The sequence below is a fragment of the Tetrao urogallus genome (assembly GCF_951394365.1).
Source record: "Tetrao urogallus genome assembly, chromosome: 17".
Lineage (NCBI taxonomy): Eukaryota > Metazoa > Chordata > Aves > Galliformes > Phasianidae > Tetrao > Tetrao urogallus.
In genome coordinates, this window is record NC_136830.1 from 7,630,025 (window position 1) to 7,647,876 (window position 17,852).

At 44.2% G+C, this 17,852-nt stretch overlaps 3 protein-coding genes across 4 annotated transcripts in view; 1 reads left to right on the forward strand and 2 right to left on the reverse strand.

Moving 5' to 3' along the window:
* The window catches only part of TTC28 (tetratricopeptide repeat domain 28), a gene marked incomplete at both ends in the record, with an annotated part of 123,892 nt that extends 123,767 nt beyond the window's left edge, over positions 1 to 125 (reverse strand). For both annotated transcript variants that reach the window (XM_079544062.1, XM_079544061.1), the window contains one exon: positions 33 to 125. In XM_079544062.1, the coding sequence (XP_079400188.1) occupies positions 33 to 125 (93 nt within the window). The remainder of the gene's footprint in view (positions 1 to 32) is intronic.
* Positions 126 to 2,399: 2,274 nt separating this feature from the next.
* Positions 2,400 to 14,860, reverse strand: CHEK2 (checkpoint kinase 2; the record flags this gene model as incomplete). Its single annotated transcript, XM_079543770.1, has 14 exons — positions 2,400 to 2,495; positions 3,109 to 3,189; positions 7,548 to 7,633; positions 7,788 to 7,903; positions 8,062 to 8,225; positions 8,914 to 9,000; positions 9,523 to 9,622; positions 10,092 to 10,153; positions 10,880 to 10,933; positions 11,781 to 11,889; positions 12,845 to 12,935; positions 13,330 to 13,477; positions 13,710 to 13,834; positions 14,611 to 14,860. The coding sequence occupies 14 exons, from the start codon at positions 14,858 to 14,860 to the stop codon at positions 2,400 to 2,402; spliced, it is 1,569 nt and encodes a 522-aa protein (XP_079399896.1).
* Positions 14,861 to 15,032: 172 nt separating this feature from the next.
* On the forward strand, positions 15,033 to 17,849 carry HSCB (HscB mitochondrial iron-sulfur cluster cochaperone; the record flags this gene model as incomplete). Its single annotated transcript, XM_079543934.1, has 6 exons — positions 15,033 to 15,259; positions 15,329 to 15,425; positions 15,924 to 16,013; positions 16,135 to 16,279; positions 16,922 to 16,969; positions 17,758 to 17,849. The coding sequence occupies 6 exons, from the start codon at positions 15,033 to 15,035 to the stop codon at positions 17,847 to 17,849; spliced, it is 699 nt and encodes a 232-aa protein (XP_079400060.1).
* Positions 17,850 to 17,852: the final 3 nt, after the last annotated feature.

A 17,852-nucleotide genomic window follows, 5' to 3' on the forward strand; every position in this document is an offset into this window, starting at 1 on the left:
CCCGCCCCGAGGGCCGCCCCGCCGCCACTCACCCGGGGGGGCTCCGCGTCCCGCTCCCGCCGCCGCCGCCCCCGGCCCCCCGACGCGGCCCCCGGTGGGGCGGGCGGCGCCGCCTGTTGCTCCATCGCGCTCCGGCCCCTCCTCCGCCGCCGCCTCCGGGGGCCGCCGCCGCCCCTCGCCGGACCGATCCCGCTCCGCCCGCCCGGCCCGCGGCGCCACGTTCCGGGCCCCGGCTCTGAGGAAACCGCACTGCCCCCGGCCCCGCCCCCGGGGCTGGGCTCCGCTCGGACCCCGGCCGCCCCCCGCCCGACGGCGCCGAGGCCGGACGTCCTGCCCCGCGCCCGGCCGGAGCCCGAGTCCCGCTCGTCCCGCCGAAGCCGAAGGTAAGCGGGCGGCCTGCCGCCAACCTCTGTGCGCGATTCCGAGCTCCATCTTCACAAAGAACCTAGACCCAAATCCTTGTACTGCCATGAAGGCGGAAAATCTTCTCCTAAAGGCAGCAGAAGCCCCAGTAGCATTTCTAGGATGAGTGGTATTCCATGTCGCACCTCTTCAGGATTCAGGGACAGTTGCCCGTGACCCATGACATTGTTCTCACCAAGCACGGGAAGACGCACTCATCAGCCTTCTGGAACCAGCACCTAACCTAAAATCTTCCAAATGCTGCAGACTCTGCCAGTTGAAAGAGACTCACAGAACTGTTAGAGTTAGAAGGGACCCCCAAAAGCCGTCTGTTCCCACTGCCTGCAGTGCACAGGGACACCCACAGCTCCAGCAGTGCTCACAGTGCTGTCCCCTGAGCGTGGCTATGTGCAGGGATGGGGCAGCACCACCTCTCTGGGCACCCTGTGCCACTACCCTTTGCATAAAAACTTCTTCCTTGTATGCAGTCTAAATCTTCCCTTTTAGTTTGAAATCATTTCCCTTGTCCTGTCAGAACATACCCTGCTAAGGGTCTGGCCCTCCTTTCTTACAGCCCCTTTAGATGCTTAAAATCCATCCTCAGCTCTCCCCACAGCCTTCTCTTCTCAGCCTGTCCTCACAGGGCAGATATTCCATCCCTTGGATCATTTTTGTGACCCTGTAATGCTATAATGCAAATGAAAGTACAGCAGTAACAGCAGTGGTACAACCCTAGGCTATAGGGAATGAAAACAAACTCAAACAGAGCAGCTAAAAACACTAAAACAAAGGAAGAAAAGGTATTGACCTTTCAAAGACCTCAGACAGACAGGGATCTCCAGCAAGGTACCCACTGCTCCACTGCCTGCCCTTAAATGAGGGAAGGGGTGGATCCTGACTCCACTTCTTCCAGTCACTCAGGTACATTACACACATCTGAGCTCCCCAGGGTTTGCCCTGCCTTCCCACCAGGTGCTCAATGACTGCTTCAGGCTGAGACTCAGCATTTCCACTACAGGCCCTCATGAAATGAACATGCCAATTGTTGTGCAAATACTGCATCTCACCATTTACAACGATGGATACGAGTGTCTCATAACACAAGTGACCTCTGCAACAGACACAAAGGAGAAAAACTTACCTTCTGAGTGTCTTATCTTAATTTATACTTGACAGTGCTTTGCTCTGTAATGGATTAGGCTTTATTCTTTCCTAATCCATTTACAGTAAATGTCTCTAATCACAACGTGCATGGTTTTAGGCTAAAGTTATTAAATTGTTTTCTCTTACTAAATAATTAAATTCATATCCTCAAGCAATTGGCACACAGTCCAAAAACTTTTTCACTTAACAGACAAGAAAATTTAAAATTGTTCCTCAGTTTAATTCCTTGTTCTTCTCTTACAGCTTAACAAATGATGTAAGGAAGATGGATACCACGTTTCTTATTCAGTCCATCCTAAGGTAAATAAACAGTACACACTTTTCAAGAAGTGGACAGTTAGCAGGTACAGGCATTTTAAGGACTGCAGTTATTCTAACCATAGCCCTTGTCATAGTGGATTTCTCTTTATGCATTTCCTGAGGAGTTCACAGACATAATTTTGTGCCTGGTAATACCACAGTTAAGGCAAAAGCTCAAACTTTGCATTTCATGTAGGAGGATACTAAGCAATACCTTCAAACATAAGCTAGAAATTGGAACAGAAGAATGCAGAAGTGTAGATGGTAATGAATTTAGCCTCAAGTTTTTTCATAACTTCATCCAAGAAGAAACATCTTTTCCTGACACTCCTCTTGAATCAAACAGATGGATGAACTCCAGAATGACTACTTGTGTAAGTCCCCACGCATACACAGCAGTAACTTCACTCTTACAAAGTTATTTTTATTTATCAATTGCATCTTCAGTAGTTATTCCAACAATAAGATTTTAAAAAATAAAAATTCTGCTCTCCATAAAATAAAGCAATAATTAACAAAAAAAGTCCCTTTTTTCACCTCATTTTCTGAAATGACGTGGAAGGAGCAGCATGCTTAGAAGAGACAGGTTCATCCTCATTTTCATGGAGACGTTTTCTCGTAGCAATTGGCTAAAGGAAAGATGCAGCAGGATGGCTACATTAATCAGGTAAGACAGAGCCTGACTGTTTTGTCTACTGCAGAATTACAGATGCTGGATAAAGTCTCACTCCTGTAACTGAAACAGCAGCATGACTAATGAGTGTTTCTCTCCAGTGATCTAATGGCAAGTGATCCTTCTCATGTAAGACACTGCCCTTACTCCCTTTTCTGTTTCAGCCTCTCCCAGCTTTGACTACTGTTTAAAATAATGCTAATTGCTATCTAGTAATTAATATCACAATACCACTTCTAAGCTTTTAATGCCATAAGAATTTTCCTTTGAATATTACATGTTCATGACTCAAATCCATCAAAACATACATACTTGCATATAGAACTCTAAATATATGGATAGTCTTTTAAAACCTAAGAGACAGTTTGTTTACATTCAAAGTGTCTTGCCAAAGCACAAAAGTAAACTCCTTCTACTAAGACTGCAGGAAAGAATTAGTGGACTGCTGCATAAAGGCAGAAAGTACACTTCTATCCTAAATTATCAGGATTACATTTTCTTATTAGGGTTTACTTTTAAATCTAGCTTTGGCACCAAGTATTAATCTTCACATAATCTGTCATTCATACCATTTTTGATGTTTGTGGTGGATTCATAGTGGCACTTGTCTGAGCAAGTAGTTGTTGAAATGTATTTTTCATATCCTCATCCTGTTAAAAATAAAAAAAAAAAGGATCAGCTTTAAGTACTACATGGAATGTTTAAGGTGGACCAGCAATTGTGGAATAAATAAAGGAGAAAAGGACATAACTTTTCCCCTCACCATTAGGAAAATAAAACATATAGTGCTAGGAGAAAGGAGCTGAAATGACAGTCCCAGATTGCTATAAAACACTGCACAGTGTCACAATTCCTTCTCTAAGGTTTCCAACATCAGGCCCAGTGAAAGAAGTGGTGAATCTACCCTTAACACGATGCAACTGAGAAACAGAATTAGGAAGCACCACTTTACAGCAAATAGGTTACATTTTATCAGGGCATCGGTCCTTGGAAACATCGGCTCTATTCCCCAACCAAAATCTGGAATGTGTAATTTCTGGCAAATAACGTCGTAACAAACAGAAAATTCCAGAATAAACACCTCAAGGACATCCAACAGCTACAGTTAAACTGATCCAACCTTCCTTCACCCCCCCCACTGGCCCCCAAAATTAACATCATCCTAACCTGCCCCAGAGAATTTTCAGCAGCTGGTTTATGTACAGCATTGGTAAGGAAAAAAACAGTTCTACTTCGTTCTACAAATACATTATTTCCCTCTCTAAGTACTTAGCTAATACCAGTCAAGCAAAAACTGAAATAATAATACCATGCAATGAAGTGCAACAATACTGAAAGAACACAACATGCAGGGCTAGGTGTTTGTGCAGATAATTCACTGGTCAGTTTTATCAGGAGGCCTCATCAGGGCTTGGGACCCAGCTTTCATCAAAATCAAGTTCCTCGCTCTTGAAAAACAAGTATTTTCTTACATTTCATTTTCATAATGACTTCCATTCCTACCAGAATATTTTCATTTCCACCAGCTTAGCATCATCTCAACGTGCAGTTTTTAATCATGTCTCCAACCCACCATCATCCTTCCAAGCAGTCTATTGTGTACTCTAAGTAGAGAAGAACCAGCTAAAACATCTATACTAAAATGACAGGAACAACCTCTACTTTTAAAACACCCCACCATTATCTCTACCTTAAGTCCATATATCAAAGGTTGTAAATGGAAGGTTTCACTTTTAAAAACCCAAATGATTGTTAACAAATATTTCTTCTTCATAGGCCATGCACATTGCTACACTGTTCCCCACCATAATAAGTTCACTGGATTACACAGTTCATCCTCTACCAGAAGTGGTAAGTCAGAAGCTGCCATTAATGGGAGAGACACTGGAAAGAAGTGGACATAGGGATGTTATTAGTAGCACTTCTGCATAAAGAAGTCTGGCTGCAGGAGCATTAGTAGAGGAAAGAGCAGCACAAGGTAGGAAAGCACAGATCATTTCTTAGGGAAAGCTATCATTTAACAGAAAGCCAGGTGTGTTTCAAGAGAAAAAGCTAGCACATAGATGCATTCTGGTTCAGCTGCCAAGGACCGAGGTGCCCTTGGTGTATGCTGGGCAACCTCAGGGAAAAAGGAATTCCACATGCAAATGGCATTTAGTTGTCACAGTAAACTTCCTCTTCTGAAAATAAAACCTCATTCTCTAGTTTCAGCAACTTCTGCAGGAATTTTATTAAAAATGGGTTACTATGGATTACCTGCAAACCCTAAATCAGACTTCCAAAGTTGAAATCAGATCTTGAAACCTTGCCTGGGACTACCTGAAGTATGCTGCTCATTGTAATTTTAACTTAGATCATTTCCTTTGGCTGAGCTTTGAACAGTGACTGTAGGTTCACCAGCTGAACAACTGATCTAGAACCAAAAACAGACATTTATTCTTAACAACTACCTGAATATAACAATTTCTATAATAATTTTGTTCTATTATCACAGCAAAGATGGGGAAAATCAGGGAAGAGTGAATGAGACATTCACTGGCAGAGGTTCAAGAGAAGTAAGGATCATTGAGCTCCTGTGGGTTTCAAAAATTGTAACCCTTTTTTGGGTGGAAGGCAGGGGAGATGGGTTCTTATTCTAAACTACAGAGTATTGCAGCATCTCCTTTTTTGGTTTAAATATGTTCTTTAGCACTACAGAGGCTTCAATGTGAACACATAATTTATTTTAAATGGAATTTGGACTTGTCTTTTTCCAGTGTCACGTTTTTCAATTACATAACACCTTTTTTTTTTTAAATTGAGCTGTAAAAATTATGTTTTGTTTGGAGAACGTGTGCTTACAATAACTGAAAAGTTCTCTAGAGGACCCCAGATCGCTAGAGGGGGCTGACATGCTACACCCTTTAAGTATGCATCTTGTGCGTGTTCCAAACGAGACTTTAGAGGTAATACTTACAGCACAACACAAGAGGGAGCACGGAGCCAGTAGCTCCTTCTCACTACTTGTGATCACAAGACTCTAGCAGCTCTGTTGGTGATAGTACTCGAGGTTTGTGATATTTAGAACTGAACATATTGCATGTTGGCCTCTCAAAGCACGCAGTATATCACCTATAAAAAACTGACATTTTTAATAACAGCCCACGAAGAGAAGCAGCTTAAAGAGTGACACCTGAATGCTAGATGACATTACAGATTTACAGGTAAAATGCTGTATAAAACTTCTTGTCCTGTCTTCAAAACCAAACGTATCAGTAAGAGCTGCCCCTAGAGGGTATATATAGTCAAGATGCTCACAGCTTCACTTCACATACTGACAGATCTCAGTCTTAACTTGTGTAAATCACTATCATATACTTCCTCTTTCCCATAATGCAAATCAGTGATTCTTAAAATCAGTATATCGTGGTTTGTCAATAACTTACCCTGCTCAGCATTATAATCAAAATGTAAGAAGCTACAGCCAATTAACCCACTGCAGAAATTATGCACAAAACTACAGTAGTAAAAGCCAGGAAAGGTAGAAAGTATTTCCGGATGCCCAACAACTGAGTTACTTACAAACAATTATCCAACTGAATATTCTGTCTCAGTGACTAGCAGCTGCTGATTTGAGTGATTCTCCCTTGCTTCAGCCTATGTGGGGAGCACGCAGTGTCACAGGAGCTACAGTTCTATGAGATAGTTAAGCTACAGAGATCACAGAATGTTTTGAGTTGGAAAGGACCCTTGGAGGTCATCAAGTCCAACTCCCCTGCAACGAACAGGGACGTCTGCAGCTACATGAAGTAATATTCAGGTAATAAAGAGAAAACTGAACAGACATAAAATTAAGCATAGTGTGGTTACTTTGGAGAAGACAGGAATAAATAATTCCTTTCTCTCTCTGGCAGAAGTATATGATTTGGAAGGATAAAACTTCCTTGTGGTGTACTCATGACAAGGTGGAATACCTGTGGTGTACTCATGACTCTGCATTGTCAAAGGCAGACGAAGGAGAAGTCAAATTAGAAGCAGAAACTAAGCAAAGAGGTGTTTATGATGGGAAAGGCACTGAACAACATCAAGCAAGGCTACAAGACTAGGAACAGCAGCAGCAACAGTAGAAAAAGAACACGGAACTGAGAAAATTGAGAAAGCATACATACCATGGGAGGGGGTAAGAGCTAACAAAGACTCTGTGAGGGCCAGTGGCCAAGAAGACAAGCACAATGAAAAGCAGCAGGGGGCCTAGCTGACTTTGCAAGAATTTAAAATAAGGAAAACAGGAAAAAATGAGAATCTCCATGGTGTAGAGAGAGCATTTGTTGGGACAGCAGTGAAGCAGGTTTGCTCTGTACACCGCAAGAAAGTCCTTGGCACACAACTAGGTACTGCATGGTCATCTTGCTTGCAGCAGCAATCTCTTCAAAATGTTCACTCTGGTTTCAAATTCTTCAACAGGAAAGTTGTGACTACTGGCATCTGGGCTAATGTCATTCTACAGATTGGGATCTGATGGCTCATTTTCCCATATGTCATTCACAATGCCAATAAAGGAAATGAACAAGTCACAGACACACAGTATGCTCCTCCCTTCTCATCTCCCTGCAAATAGGTATCAGGATCCCTCCAGTCTTACAGCAGCCAGCAGAAACAGTCAGGCCAGCTGGCAGGCAGCAGCACCTGCCCATGAGAAGCACAACGTGGCAGCTGCTCTTCTGCTGGCTGCTGTCAGGGGCAGCCTACAAACCAGTGGACTGAAGCTCTGCCTTAAGGAAACTGCTGTTATTCCCAAGAAGCTGCAGAATTGAAGCTCTCATTTCTCATCACCTTTTCTGGTATTCTCCACAGATGCAGGATTGGGTACACAGAGATCTCTGGTGACCAGGGCAGTCACAGTTTCCCTGCTTCTTTGCAAAAGCAAAACCTCATGAAACTCAAGTTACTGAACAGCCTTTGAATTTATATCAAGAAATTATCTCCAGAACAGCTCATCATGGCTGTACTTAACAAACTCAATTCCTACCTGAAGCCAGGGATGCTCTAAGGCTTCCTCTATCGTAAAACGTTTGCTTGGATCCACTACCAACAGCTTCTTCACAAGATCCAGAGCTAAGATAATAAGAGTTAAGCAATCAGCTACTTAAAAAATGCAAACAGATCAACATGCAATGTACCACAAAAATGAAAACTGAAAGGAAGTTAAAACAAACTTCAACAAAAGAAAAGATCTAGATATTCTGCTACCTATATAAAGGAGTCATACCCATGTTGGATACGTGTTTCCATTCTTTTGAAATGAATGTGTATTCTCCACGAGTGATTTGGTCTTTCAGAGATAGTTGAGTATTTTGCTCATTAAATGGCGGATATCCACACAAGCTATATAAAAGAAAACAAACAACACGGGTTTTGTCACAGTGTCATTTACATGTATACATTTTTAAACACACTTTCACTTCCTACTAAATACACTGAAGTTGCCACATCTTGAGCCACGTATCTCAATGAAAGCCCAAGGCATCTAAGCAGTATCTTACCATACAAAAAGAATAACTCCTAAACTCCAGCAGTCCACAGCTCGGCTGTATCCAGCAGTCCCAAGTGAATTTAGAACCTCAGGAGCAAGATACGTGGGAGTACCACATAATGTTTTCATAAGAGAAGTTTCTCCAAGAATCTTGGATTGTCCAAAATCTGTAATCTTGTATGTAAAAATTGTAACACCACGTTACATATTGACTGGACTAGAACATACCACATCCTCAGTGCACAACAGAGGTAACATTAAGTCTCTTCTTTCCAAGGCACATTTCCAGTACAAGACTACGAACAGAATATACCTCAAACATTATTAAAGTCAGCAAACAGCAATTGAGGAGAATATGAGTACGGAGAAATATGACAGAGGATCAGACTTCAAACTAGCAAAAAGTATTCTCAAATCTGGATGTGAACGGGCAACCTCAGAATAAAGGTATTTTTGCATATTAGAAGACACCACTTGAACAAATCATTTCGACATGCACATCTACTTAATGCTTTCTGAAAAAACATACAGCTCTGTCATCATATAGCCTGGATATTTGTGAAAATGCTTTCTGAAATTCACAAATATAGATTTTTATTTTTAAAGATGGCACCACATTTAAAATTGTGCCCAGTTAAATGTTAAAGAATACAGTTTCTCAGTCATTCTCACAGAAACGTATGGGTAGAACTATCCACGAGAGTAAAATTGAACATATGAAAAGCCTCAAAGTTCTAGGTTACTTCACAACTTGTATGAGTAATTCTATTGTTTGTGTGCTATGTTTAACTCAATACTGAGAAGCACAGAAAGGAGTACTCCCAAATCTCCACATGAGCAGGAGAAATGTAAGCTTCCTTGCCTTTATCAGACACGTCTCTTCAGAAGATGAAAGCAGCACGTTCTCTGGCTTCAGATCCCGGTGTATGATTCCATTGTCATGAAGATACTAGATAAACACAAATATACATACATGAAGAAAAGCAGAGTATTATCCTTCTTTAAGATGTATGCTTTCAGTTTTTCAACTAGCACTGGCAGGATAACTGAAACTGCTATTCAAGAGACATGCATGCATTTAAAGCTACACAGCTCATGACCTTTTTTAAAGCCAAAGAAGTCCACCCTTCAGTTTGCAAAGACCCAAATGCTTCGTCAGGGCGCACAGTGCAGCACTTAAGCACTAATAGTTTGAAGGCTTTGCTCACACACTACTGCAAGTCCCACATGATAATCCTGCCTCAGTGAGCACAGTCTGTGTTACTGCCTCAATCTCTGGTGGTGGTTTTAAGAAGTAAGAGAGTTTGAATGCTATTTGGCTGTATTGAAGTACAGAATCTTGTTACAATACTTGTTAATAGAACTGTGCTGATTACTCTCATAAGTTTCAGAAGTGACAAAGAACAAAAAAATTCATCCAATTGACATGTAAATGCATCACCATATTTTCCTTGATAGAATTCACGATTACCTTCACAGCCAGCAGCATCTGATAAAAGTACAACTTGCAGGTAGCTTCTTTCATCTTGATTGGCCTTGACACTCTGTCATACAATTCTCCTCCTTCCATCCTAAAACAGATGTAGGTAACAAGTCAATATATTACTTTCAAAAGTTTCATCTCATTACACAAGACCAAGACCAAAATTGTTTCTTTTGGCTCTAAAATATATTTCAATTCTGAAAATGAATGAGCAATGCTCCCAACACAGCACATGCATTGCTGACTTAAGGCCTAATCTTCTGAAGTCTTCACTGGAAGAAGTTACAAGATTTCTGATTTACATCCTCTTATCAGCTCAAAATCAAGTAGCAGCAACCCAAATTGGCAGCACAGTGGGTGTCTATTCAAGGCACTAATTGCCTTCAGTGTGTAGAAGTGATTAATCCCTTGATTATCCCAGCTCCTGATTTTTGAAGCCAGCAAAAGGAAAAGAAAACAAGAAGAAAACACACATACACAACAGAATTCAGAACTATTTACATTCTTTATAGCTGTGGAAGACATTTCATGCCTTTACTTTCAAAGCAGTTACTTACAGTTCCAAAACAATGTAGTAATCCTCTGCTTCGAAGAAGTTTTTGATCTTGATTAAGCAAGGCTAATAAAAAGGGAACACAGATGGACACATGGAAAAGTAGAATCACTTGTAAAAACCAATGCTATCAACTGCGTATCATCTTGAATTTCCTATTTCAGTCTGATTTCCCATGGCAGCTAAATTAGCACTTACACAACCAATAGGCTTTGGCAAACAAAGTCTGTCGTCTTCTCCCCTGTACTTCACCCCCCATACAAATAACACTGAATTCTTGCCACCACTACAGCTCAGCAGTCACCCTTACTTTTTCCAGTCGTCAGTTTCCACAACAACCCCAATATCTTCTTGATACGCAAGAGTTCATTAATCTGTGCAAGCTTTCTACTTAACAAAAGGAAAATAAAAGCCTTTGGGTGGGGGGGAGCTGGAAAGATAAGGATCCAGCTCAAGAACTTGCCAGAGGAGTCTAATGTTGGTTATCTGGCAATCTGTATGAAGCCTGCATCAAGGAGAGATTTCTCCCACAGCTATGGTTCAGGTTGAAAACTCCTCTGCAAAGTGCCTTCCCAAATTTACATCTGAGACATCAAGACTTTAAAACCTCCTACCTGCAAAGATACAGTATACTTAAAATAATTTGAAACGTGCTGAACAGACTTATTTAGGCTGCAATAATGACATGCACCATTCTCTAAACAGGTAAAATCAATCGTTACTATGCTAAGTCTGTGAAGCAGAAGAGTGCAGTACACAGCAGAATGAATACGAATGTACAGTGACACTCACATGATCTATTTTCTTCAAAATCTCTATTTCTGTGTTGATATTAAAAGCCGGGTTCTGTTAAAAGAATCAAATGTCATATGGAATCATACAGCAATATTCTAGGATAAGACACTTCAGAAATAAAGTTCCAACTTAAAAACATAATCTCAGCCAGCAGATACCAGCACTGTCCTTTGAACAGCTTTCTCCTCCCTTCGAGATGTTTCCCACATGAGCTACCCTAAAGTTAAATGCTACTCACTTTTACTCTTTATTATGCTAGAGAAAATAAAAAGATTGATCTGAAAGTATCTGCATCTACCTCCTCCTCTGAACCTCTACAACTGGAAATTAGAGAAGCATTCACTGAGCTTGTATATAATCCTGCAGAATTAACAAGGTGAGTCTAACCTGTTTTAACTTCCCATATGAACCCATAGCTGCAGATTTTGTATCTCCGTTCTCATTCACTTTCAACCTCTGTTTGTATTTTTTCTTCACAGTTCATCCTGTATCTCTATATCAAACGAGAGTGATCGATCTGAAGTTGTTTGAGTATCTCTCATGTTACAGCCACGGCTCCTTCTCCAGCAGCTATGAAAACAGACATGAGGAAAGCCCTCCCCAGCAGGCTTCACACCATTTCATTGAAGTGTTATGATGGAATGTACAACACAATTAGCAGAGCTTAGAGACCTCTGGTCAGACCTCCCTGCAATGTAAATTTCTGATGTGCTTTAGGAGATACATCCCAAGACTTCCCCACTCCCCTCGTTTGTGTGTACTGCATGAACAAGAGTCCTAACAGAGTGTGGTCAAAGAATAAAAGCAAGCGTTTGCTACAAGAGGGAGAGTAAGAGATAAAGGCTGCCATATCAGGATGGCTGCAATGTGGCCGAAGGACAGAAACAAAGGTACTTACTGCCTCTCTAACACCACTGGCCATGAACTTCCGCTTGTTGATTATCTTTACTGCAACTTTATTACAAGTGCTCTTCTCAAACGCCAGTTTGACTTCTCCACAGGCACCACTAGCATGAAAGCACAGCTGTGTTAATGCTTACAGATACCTTCCTAACTCGGCCTAAGAAGCTTGCTGAAATGAACAGGAGGCTCTCGCCTCATTAAGACTACATGCAATCAGAGGCTGCAGCTTTCCACCTTTCTCAATATGACAGATGGACAAAACTATCTCAGAAAACATTCAATAGTATTTACGTACTGATGGTGTCGGATCCCAGTTTCGACCAACTACAAACACACATAAATGTTCTTGCATGTAAAGAAAATAGAAAGATAGAAGGAAAAAAAAGATACTTTCAAATCTTGAGCAATTAATTCCGAAATCACAACCTATGGCTTTTAAGCATCTCACATCTCTGATAACTCTTGATTCTGGGATACTCTAAGTGACAGATAATGATAAAAAGCATTAACTGATCACTGAAGACATACAATATAACTTTGGTGAGGTTCACTAAAATTACAAACTCAACTCCTTTCTTGATACTCTGGTCTTAATAAACACAGCGTGCCACAACGTGTCTGAGGCTAAATCTGTTGCTTAAGCAAAGACATTGCCAGTAAGTGTCAGGTTTTGGCATTCACATAAAAGGAAATAATTAAGGAACCACACTGCTTCATGGTCTCTGTTAACACAGTTGTTGATCAACTTGAAGCTGCAGCTGGAAAAGCGTTTGTCAGTAGGACCACGTCCATTTGTGTTTTATCTTCATTGAAATCCACCACAGTCATTAGAACACTTATCACAAACTACTGAAATAATCTCTGTTAAACCAAAGCACTGCAATCCTTATCAAACTGATTTGCTGTGTGCAACAAACAGAAGGTAAACGCACTGCTAATGGTACCTGCTGCCCTCCCTGCCCTGTAAAACACCTGAAATAGCTGTGGCATTGGAAAAACTACAACAGCAGCTCAGGAAGCACAGTACTGAAAATGGTAACAAAATGAAGGGATGCTTACCTTCCCAAAGTCTTTGACATGATATACTTCTCTCGGAATTCTCTAGGAAACACCAACTGGTCATCCACCGTGAGATCAGAAAAGACAAACACTAGGGAGAGGGGTGGAGAGCATCCTCCTGTTATTCACTTCAAAATGGTTACAACGACACTTCCCGAGCTTTTATGGTCAACAACACAACCAAACAAACACTGCCCGCCAGAAACAGCACAGAAATAATAAGGAAAACAAGAATTAGAAAATTCATATTAAAAAAAAAAACCATCAGCTGATGCTGCAGATTACAGCAATGATTGTTGAGCAGGCAATCTCATCACGGAAAAACGAGACCTTGGGTCTGTGCCAAACACAGCGATAAGCTTATGGCTGTTCTTATGACTTCAGCCATACGGCATTCACAGAGACAAGGGAAATATTCAAATCACTGCACAAAGAACCTCCTGGTGAACACCAAAAGAACCTGCATACGTTGTGGTATGTTTTACCCTTGTTAGTCTGAATGGACAGTGCGATTTCAGAGTTATGAGTCAGCGGAAGCCTCTTCCCCTTCCCTATGAGCTCCCTATTAATGAAAGTTCCATTCGCGCTGTGGTCTTCAATGTAGGCAACGTACGAATTTTTTGGTCCCATTTCCTAGAAGGAAAAGAAAGAAATCAGAAAGACAGTAATAGAGAAAAAAGGACTACAGCAGTTTTGAGTGTTGGCTCAAAACATAGGTGTTTTTCATAAAGCTGGAGAGGGAACAGCACCTGGTTAAAGGAGTCAGTGCTGAACATGGCAAACTTTGAGCTCATTAAGATCCCAGCAGAAGTTCACCTTTCTCAATTACGTCAATACACAGACAGATAACCTTTTTACCACCTACCCTGAAAATTCGGAAGTGCTTCTTGCTGTAGTTCTGGTAAAATCCAGTCTCAGATAATCCGAGCTTAGAAAAACTGTAATCGCAGCTTTTGTCTCTTCCAAACCAGTACTCATCATTCACACAGTCTGCAGCCAATTGGAGAGAACACAACATTGCAGGCACTGATTAACTACTGCTCTACAGAATGAAGCCACAAATGTAAAGTAGGATCACAGAGACATCAGCGTTCCCTTCTCCTAACTCCAACAAAACACCACGCTATACCAATACGTTATTTGAGGAAGATGTTCAGAGGGCTGGAGCACCTTTCCAGTGCACAAAAGCTGCGGGAGGAGGATCAGGAGAGCTCACTGCAGCCAGTACTTGTAGGGCACTTACAAGCAGGAAAGGAGTGACTTTTGCATGGTCTCATAGTGACAGGATATGGGGGAGTGGCTTTAAAGAGATTGAGGTTGGATTGAGGAGGAAGCAATTCTTCCCTCACTGCCCTGGCAGTGCTGCCCAGAGCTGTGGGCGCCCCATCCCGGGAGGCCATGGATGGGCAGCCAGCACACGGCAGGGCTGGGGGATCTCTGAGCTCCCCTCCAACCTCAGCCATTCCGTGAGCCTACGATTTCGCTACATGCAGTACAGCAGTAGTTTCATTGTATTAACAGCGTCGTTTTCCATTCATCTTCAGCGATACGCTCACACGACGCAGAAACAAACCAAGGCAATCCAAGCTACGGGGAGGACAGACGGAGCGGGCAGCAGAGGAGACACGGACTGCCGAGCAGAGCAGCCGGGAGCTCAGCGGGACGGCACGGAACGGCACGGAACGGAGCTGCACGGAACGGCACGGAGCTGCACGGCGCATCCTCGGCCCGACGCGGACAGGAGGCCGGGGCCGGCGGTCACGTACCCCAATTGCTGAAACCTTTTCCGAGCGCGAAGAGCCGACCCCACGGCTGGGGAACGAGCTCGTCGGGTTCCGGGTCCTCGGGAACGGAGGGCAGCTCCTGCGTGGGCACGGTGTCCAGCGAGCTGAGCGTGCCGGAGCTGGAGGAGGACTGGCTGGCGCCCTGCGAGGCGCTGGAGGAGGAGCTGGTGCCGCCCTGGGACGGCTGGGTGCCCTGGGACTGCCGGGCGTCGCTCCTCGTCTCTCGCGACATGGCGAGGGCAGCGAGCACCGCCGGCACCGCGGTTCCCCACGCGCGCGCCGCAGCCCGGCCCGCCCGACCCGCCGGGCACAGCGCGCACGCGCGGCGCTACGAGAGCAGCCAATAGCGGCGCGGCGCCGTGCGGGGCCGCCGGGATCCGTAGTGCGGAGGACTCGGCGCGGGGATGCGGGCGGCGCTGCGGCTGCAGTTCGGCCGGACGCGGTGGGCGCTCCGCGTCTCGGAGGCGGCCCCCCGGCCGCGCTGCGTCGGGCCCGGCTCCGCCCCGTCCCCGCGGTGCTGGAGCTGCGGCGGCGCTCTCTCCGGCGTGGACGCGGTCCCGCACTTCTGCCCCCGCTGCCGGGCCCTGCAGCCGCCGGGGTCTCGGCCCGACCTCTTCCGCCTCATGGAGTGGTGAGTGCCGGCGGGGCGGACTCGGGCGGAGCGGGCCGCGCTCCTCACGCCGCCTTCTGTCGCCCGCAGTGACCGCTCCTTCCGCCTCGACGCGCAGCGGCTGCAGCGGCGGTTCCGGAGCCTTCAGCGCGCGCTGCACCCCGACCGCTTCGGCCGCAGACCGGCGGTGAGTGCGGAACCCGGGGAACGAGCGCTGTGTCGGCTCCGAGCTGGGGGGCTGCGCCGCGCGGGGCTGCCGCAGAGATTCATGGAGTCCTGCAACCGCCTGAGTCGGAAAGGAGCCCCGAAGGCCGTCTGTTGCCACTGCCTGCAGCGCACAGGGACACCCACAGCTCCAGCAGTGCTCACAGCGCCGTGCCCTGAGCGTGGCTGTGTGCAGGGATGGGGCAGCACCAGCTCCCTGGGCACCCTGTGCAGTGCCTCACTGCCCTCAGTGTCGAAACTTCTTCCGTATATCCAATTTAAATCTCCCCTCTTTGAGTTTGAAACCATTTCCCCTTGTCCCATCACAACAGACCCTGCTAAAAAGTCTGTCCCTACAGCCCCCATAGATACTGATGGTGACACAGTGCTGCTGTGCTGCTTGTGACCTTAGGTAACAGCAAGCAATGTGTTTCAGTCACTGCTTATTGGTGCATTTCTGTTACTTCTCTTCCACCGGCAGCAGGAGCAGCGCTACTCGGAGCAGCACTCCTCCCTCGTGAACAAGGCCTACCAGACGCTGCTGCACCCCCTGAGCCGCGGCCTCTACCTGGTGAGTGCTGGGATGGGCAGATGCACACACCCGCCTTGGGGCTGCTGGCACACACAGCCAGTCGGTTGCACACTCAAAGGGTGTGATATTCACATTTCCAAATTGCTGGTTTTTCCTCCAGCTGGAGCTGAGCGGGGTGGAGCCGGCCCAGGAGACGGACTCTGATGCAGATTCAGAGTTTCTCATGGAAATCATGGAAATCAATGAGAAACTAGCAGAGCCTAAGAATGATGAGGTCCTTGGAGAAATAGAAACTTTAATTAAAGGTGGGCTGAGCTCTGATGGTTTTGCACAGAATGAGTTTTACATCCTTGTAGTTTGTATAATACAGAAGTCTTTCAGAAGACTTTTCTGCTTTAGGTATTTTGGCATTGCTGTCACTAAATTCTGTTACTTTTGAATGGACTTGCTGCGTATTTTTTTCCCCACAAAATAAGAATGCTGTCTTTCCTAATTCATGTCATCTAAAAATCCAATCTAGCTTAAGAAAATCCGTATAACAGTACCTATTCTGATGGCAAAATAGTTCTGTGTATTGATCAGAAAAAGAATTACATTCCATCTCCAGCAGACCGCAGCAAGGAAAATTATCAGAGAGACACACAGTGTGCAATTACAGCTTCTTATTTCTGTCTACCAAAATATGTAGAGTTTACTTAATGTTGAGGAAGAATCCTGGGTGCAGTGTTGGAGATCAAAGCAACTTAAGCTGCTGGAAAGTGAGTGACCACTGTTTTGTGGGAACTGCTGTCTGTAAAGCCGTCTCAATAAAGAACCACTTGTGGAATGGTAATGAAAAGAACTGACAGTGCTAACACAGTGAGCTCTCGTCTTCCAAAGGACCACACCACAGTCTGAATGCAGCTGTTTTATGGAACAAAATCTGAGTAAAATGATTTGTTTTACAGATAGACAAGAAGAACTGACCAAAGAGGTGACTGCAGCTTTTGAAAGAGGTAGTTATTTTATTAAGTACTCAGCTGCTATAAATGTATCAGTTATAAATGGCAAAAACACATTCTGCTATTGAGAATAAATGGGCAGGAGCTCAAACTATTCCAGACAAGATTTTAATATGGGGGAGCAGTCCTTATGTTTCTCTTCTAGGCCTCACAATTTCTTTACTGTTAGGCTTACATGGCATGCATTGCTATCCTAAAATATGATATGGAAAGTACTAGCAGCACATGAAGCACGAGAACCTTATTGTTTGCTGTTCTTTGTACAGGGAGCATTGAGGACTGCATTGCATCTATCCTTCAGCAGCCATCCTTCCCCTCCCATTAATAGTTAATTAAGGAGCAGTTGTTTCAGTATCATTTCTGGAATTGCTCCTTTGTGTACCACAGTGCTACCAACTGTATTTTTCAGTGATGGCAGTTGGTTTAAGAATATACATTCCCCCTACAAAAATGCTTTGTCTCCTCTATATACCTAAAATTACCCACTGTCTACATCACCACCACAGCCACCTCACAGAAGAGTTATTAAAGAGCATTTGTGCCCCATTTCCTTCCTCAGTTCTTGTTTTATGGAACACCTCCACTAGGGAGCTCCAAACTTCCCAACAGAAGTAGCAGCAGGCACCACGTGTTCCTCAGTGCATGGGCTCTCACAGCTTGCAGTTCTTGGTTCTGAAACAGCTGCTGGCAAGGGAATCTTGAGATTGATTTTGAAAATGAAAACTGTGTCCGCCTTCTGTTAAATAATCCTCTAATATTTATTTTTTTTTATTTCCTTGCAGATGACCTTCAGGAAGCTAAGAAGCTTCTAGCCAAAATGAAGTACTTTGCAAACTTAGAGGACAAACTAAAGAACAAGAAGATCCCTTCCTGATAG